This window comes from Cyprinodon variegatus, unplaced genomic scaffold, assembly GCF_000732505.1.
Source record: "Cyprinodon variegatus isolate N-32 unplaced genomic scaffold, C_variegatus-1.0 Scaffold94, whole genome shotgun sequence".
NCBI classification, from domain to species: domain Eukaryota; kingdom Metazoa; phylum Chordata; class Actinopteri; order Cyprinodontiformes; family Cyprinodontidae; genus Cyprinodon; species Cyprinodon variegatus.
This window is the reverse complement of record NW_015150547.1, coordinates 895,870-901,495: the sequence shown is the minus strand read 5'-3', so window position 1 is coordinate 901,495 and position 5,626 is coordinate 895,870. Positions and strand designations below refer to the sequence as shown.

At 36.2% G+C, this 5,626-nt stretch overlaps 1 protein-coding gene and 1 long non-coding RNA gene across 3 annotated transcripts in view; both read right to left on the bottom strand.

Annotated features, from left to right (window-relative positions):
• Positions 1–471: 471 nt before the first annotated feature.
• The window catches only part of LOC107084201 (interleukin-12 subunit beta-like), a 9,656-nt gene continuing 4,501 nt past the window's right edge, over positions 472–5,626 (bottom strand). Inside the window, exons 5-9 of one of the 2 annotated variants that reach the window (XM_015373914.1) lie at positions 2,646–2,751; positions 2,345–2,514; positions 2,039–2,199; positions 913–1,034; positions 472–816 (exon numbers count right to left, since the gene is read on the bottom strand). In XM_015373914.1, coding sequence (XP_015229400.1) covers positions 780–816; positions 913–1,034; positions 2,039–2,199; positions 2,345–2,514; positions 2,646–2,751 — 596 coding nt within the window. In that variant the 3' untranslated portion in view covers positions 472–779. The remainder of the gene's footprint in view (positions 817–912; positions 1,035–2,038; positions 2,200–2,344; positions 2,515–2,645; positions 2,752–5,626) is intronic. The other variant, XM_015373915.1, reaches the window with a different exon arrangement.
• On the bottom strand, positions 4,011–5,617 carry LOC107084202. The gene is made up of 3 exons (XR_001481209.1): positions 5,578–5,617; positions 4,452–4,570; positions 4,011–4,355 (listed from the first exon to the last, which is right to left on the bottom strand). It is a non-coding gene; the product is annotated as an uncharacterized LOC107084202 (long non-coding RNA).

Genomic DNA, 5,626 nt, shown 5'->3' with positions numbered 1-5,626 from the left:
ACCTCAATGCTGCACAGTTTGCTTGAACCAGGAAAGCCAGTCTACTGTCCCATTGTCTGTACAATATTGTTCAAAAAGCATTCTTTAAGCAGTCTTGGACTTTGCCTGCTTAGCAAACCTAAATCTGATCTTCATGTTTATCTTAAAAAGAAAAGGTTTCCATCTTGCACCTCTTTCATTTAAGTTAAACCTGTGCACTCTCCTTTTTTTTTTTAACATGGCCTTTCAGATGTAGCCGTACCAACAGCCTGCCGGGGGTCATGTGATGACATTTAAAGGTTTCTGCTGTTCTCTTTTCAGTGTGACAGCTAAGGACATATCTGGGTTTTGAATGTTTTTCACTTGCAGAATATTTTCTACACCACAAAAGGGGTGATAATAAAAAAAAAAGAAATAAAAATTGAATAAAGGCACAGACAAAAAAAATAAGATTCTTGACTTTATGATAAAACAAAGGAAAAGTATTTTTAAAAAAATGAGTAAACAGTATTCAAATTTTCACCCACTATAAACCGAGAAACATAACTTAAATAAAGGATGAATAAATACTGTACATGTATACATTAATTTTCACTTAAGAATTAACCAGTGGCGTGCACAGACTTTTTGAAGGGCACAGGCAGAAAGGAAAAGGGCACATATAGTGCATCCTCACCACTGTCAAGAGCACTTTAGCACAGGTGTATGAACAATTGTTTTGTGCACGCCACTGGACTTAACGTTAGAATTCTTTTTTTACATTCATCTGGCTTTTTGTCTTCAGTTGTTTTCTGTGGCAGCTAGCGAAGGTGGCAGTCCACGTTGTTTTTGGTTACTCTGCAGAGAGGAAAATACAGTTTACATTAAAGCAAATGAAAAAGAAAAATCAAATCTAAATATGGACAAACAATTTCCTTTCACTGATTCTCTTACATGCACTGACTCCAGTGGCTCCATGGCCCTCGGGCATGTTTGTCCTGAGCTCTCACACAGAAGACGTACTTCTTGGATTTGATATTCACATCGAACACGGTTTCTTCTGTGAGATTATTCTGCTAGAAAATTCAACACAGTTAATCGTACGTAAATGGATTTGGACAAAGTAGAAGCTTAAAATTCACATTCTGATTTCACCTGAGTGAAGTTGGCCCCCCCACCTTCTTCAAATTAGACAAAATTAGTGTCAAACGTTTGTGCAGCAAAAAATTTCGTTTGTGCCGCAATCATTTTAAAGATATGAAGAATTATTTCTAGAGGTCATCAAAGGTTAACCAGCCCCCCGACCTTCTTCAAATGAGGCAAAGTGGGTGTCAATTAACTCTGTTTGTGCTGGTTTGTGCAGCAAAAACAGATGTTAACTGACTTTGATGACCTCTACAAAATATTAATATCATTGAAATAATAGCATCACAAATGAAAATTTTTGCTACACAAAAATATAACATTTTAGAATTAATTTTAAATATAAAATATTTAAAATTAATATATTAAACATTTTAAAATGCATATTTTAAAATATATACATTTTTTGTACTGCTATCATTTTAATTATATTAATTGTTCGTAGAAGCCATCAAAGATTTCTTTCTGATTTTTTCATTCTGAAACTCTGAATTTCATATAAATTATAAGTTGCTAACCTATGATTATATAATTTTAAACTGTAAAAAAAATGATAGCGGCACAAACGAAAATTTTTGCTGCACAAATGTTTGACACTAATTTTGTCTGATTTGAAGAAGGTGGGGGGGCTGGTTGACCTTTTGACCTTTACATTTTTATTAATATCTTCAAAGCCAAAGCAGCACAAACGAAGATGTTGCTGTACAAACGGAGCTGAGTAATTGACACCCATTTCGTCTGATTTGAAGAAGGTGGGGGGGCTGGTTGACCTTTGATGACCTCTAGAAATATTTCTTTATATATTTAAAATGATAATTTAATATAATTTAAAACGAAAATTTTTGCTGCACAAACCAGCACAAACGTTTGACACTTATTTTGTCTGATTTGAATAAGGTGGGGGGGCCAACTTCACTCAGGTTCTAATTTCTAGTACCAGTATGAAGTTGTCGCTGTTGCAGGATTGCCCACTTTGGAGGACCTTGACTTGGAAGTGGAGGCCAAAGTAGGTCTGGGGCTTTTCCCAGGTGTCCGGATAGTCCCACCTGAACACCTGACCGCTGGTAATGTGCAGGTTGGGAAGCTTTTCTGGCCTCACTAAACAGTAGTCAAAGTAAAAAAAAATCAGTAAGTTAAAAAAAAAGAAAAAGTAGGTCAATCTGAACACAAACATTAATGCAAGCAATATATCAATGCAATTAACAAAGATAAGAAATGGTGACATTTTAATTGTAAGGTTTACCAATTTCTCTCAGGTAGAAAGACTTTGTATACGCCTCCAGACGAAAGTGGCTGATCATGTAGATGGTGAGGTGTATGGGGTGTTTTTCCTCTTTGTAAGGACATTCGACATCCTGGCACAAAACTCCTGATCCGTCAGCATCCAGCACACAGGATATCTCCTCCTGGTAACTGCATTCAAGGCAAAACACCATCCAGAACAGGTAAAGGGCCTTCATATAGGCAAAACGTTTCTTCAAAGCGACACTCTGGAGCTTGATTTAAATGAGAGATTAGACTAAAGGAGATGCTTCTGCTCTTACCGGCTTGCCTTTATCAGAAGCACAGTAGCGTGAGATCTTTGCTGCGTTTTCTTCCAGTTGCAGTGAAAGGAGCCGTTGTAGTTCAATGCGGAGCAGTGGATGTGTCCTGTAGGAATTGATGTTAAGAGCAGTTTATTCCACAGATCTACAAAATAATGCACTATTGGGTAACCTATTCAGTGGCCAAGGATACTATGGTATGTGGCTGAATCAAACCCTCAACTCTCTGATTACCAGAGACCACTTTTCCTATATAGCCACACTTCAGCATTAGACATGCTACTTCACAGGAACAAGACCTTTGGTTCATAGCTGTGGCTGCAGGTTCTTTCCCTGCATGGGTGGATTTTCTCTTGGTACCAAGAGTCCAAAGAATAGATGGCAGGTTATTGGGGGATCTTACTTAACTCACTGTTCCAGAAAATAGATGAAAATAGATGTTTGTTTCTGTTACAAATAATGTAGAAACCATGGTATTAGTGGCGCCTCCAGAAATNATAGCCAGTCTTTAAGAAAAGAAAATGACACCACATGTTAACATTGCAATTTATGCAATTTTTTTTGCACATTAAATGATCTAGTTTGATTTGCAAAGGGAAACTGGTTAATTAAAATATAAAATCAAAAACATGCGTGGCTAGGGAAACACTTATCCTACTACCTGATGACTAGTTTTTGTCCTTTGGTTGAAAAAAAAACATCAGCAACAGTGAGGAATGACCTGTCACCATCTACCGGTACTACTCTTTCAGTTCCAGTTCTGCATCAGGTTGAGCGTTTTTACAGATTTTTCACATATTTTCCCTGAAACGCAGTGTAATTTATGGTTGACTCCATGATGGTGAGTTGGCGAAGTCCCGCTGCAGCAAAGCTTTTCCAAATCATGACACTTCTACCTCAATGCTGCACAGTTTGCTTGAACCAGGAAAGCCAGTCTACTGTCCCATTGTCTGTACAATATTTTTTAAAAAGCATTCTTTAAGCAGTCTTGGACTTTGCCTGCTTAGCAAACCTAAATCTGATCTTCATGTTTATCTTAAAAAGAAAAGGTTTCCATCTTGCACCTCTTTCATTTAAGTTAAACCTGTGCACTCTCCTTTTTTTTTTTAACATGGCCTTTCAGATGTAGCCGTACCAACAGCCTGCCGGGGGTCATGTGATGACATTTAAAGGTTTCTGCTGTTCTCTTTTCAGTGTGACAGCTAAGGACATATCTGGGTTTTGAATGTTTTTCACTTGCAGAATATTTTCTACACCACAAAAGGGGTGATAATAAAAAAAAAAGAAATAAAAATTGAATAAAGGCACAGACAAAAAAAATAAGATTCTTGACTTTATGATAAAACAAAGGAAAAGTATTTTTAAAAAAATGAGTAAACAGTATTCAAATTTTCACCCACTATAAACCGAGAAACATAACTTAAATAAAGGATGAATAAATACTGTACATGTATACATTAATTTTCACTTAAGAATTAACCAGTGGCGTGCACAGACTTTTTGAAGGGCACAGGCAGAAAGGAAAAGGGCACATATAGTGCATCCTCACCACTGTCAAGAGCACTTTAGCACAGGTGTATGAACAATTGTTTTGTGCACGCCACTGGACTTAACGTTAGAATTCTTTTTTTACATTCATCTGGCTTTTTGTCTTCAGTTGTTTTCTGTGGCAGCTAGCGAAGGTGGCAGTCCACGTTGTTTTTGGTTACTCTGCAGAGAGGAAAATACAGTTTACATTAAAGCAAATGAAAAAGAAAAATCAAATCTAAATATGGACAAACAATTTCCTTTCACTGATTCTCTTACATGCACTGACTCCAGTGGCTCCATGGCCCTCGGGCATGTTTGTCCTGAGCTCTCACACAGAAGACGTACTTCTTGGATTTGATATTCACATCGAACACGGTTTCTTCTGTGAGATTATTCTGCTAGAAAATTCAACACAGTTAATCGTACGTAAATGGATTTGGACAAAGTAGAAGCTTAAAATTCACATTCTGATTTCACCTGAGTGAAGTTGGCCCCCCCACCTTCTTCAAATTAGACAAAATTAGTGTCAAACGTTTGTGCAGCAAAAAATTTCGTTTGTGCCGCAATCATTTTAAAGATATGAAGAATTATTTCTAGAGGTCATCAAAGGTTAACCAGCCCCCCGACCTTCTTCAAATGAGGCAAAGTGGGTGTCAATTAACTCTGTTTGTGCTGGTTTGTGCAGCAAAAACAGATGTTAACTGACTTTGATGACCTCTACAAAATATTAATATCATTGAAATAATAGCATCACAAATGAAAATTTTTGCTACACAAAAATATAACATTTTAGAATTAATTTTAAATATAAAATATTTAAAATTAATATATTAAACATTTTAAAATGCATATTTTAAAATATATACATTTTTTGTACTGCTATCATTTTAATTATATTAATTGTTCGTAGAAGCCATCAAAGATTTCTTTCTGATTTTTTCATTCTGAAACTCTGAATTTCATATAAATTATAAGTTGCTAACCTATGATTATATAATTTTAAACTGTAAAAAAAATGATAGCGGCACAAACGAAAATTTTTGCTGCACAAATGTTTGACACTAATTTTGTCTGATTTGAAGAAGGTGGGGGGGCTGGTTGACCTTTTGACCTTTACATTTTTATTAATATCTTCAAAGCCAAAGCAGCACAAACGAAGATGTTGCTGTACAAACGGAGCTGAGTAATTGACACCCATTTCGTCTGATTTGAAGAAGGTGGGGGGGCTGGTTGACCTTTGATGACCTCTAGAAATATTTCTTTATATATTTAAAATGATAATTTAATATAATTTAAAACGAAAATTTTTGCTGCACAAACCAGCACAAACGTTTGACACTTATTTTGTCTGATTTGAATAAGGTGGGGGGGCCAACTTCACTCAGGTTCTAATTTCTAGTACCAGTATGAAGTTGTCGCTGTTGCAGGATTGCCCACTTTGGAGGACCTTG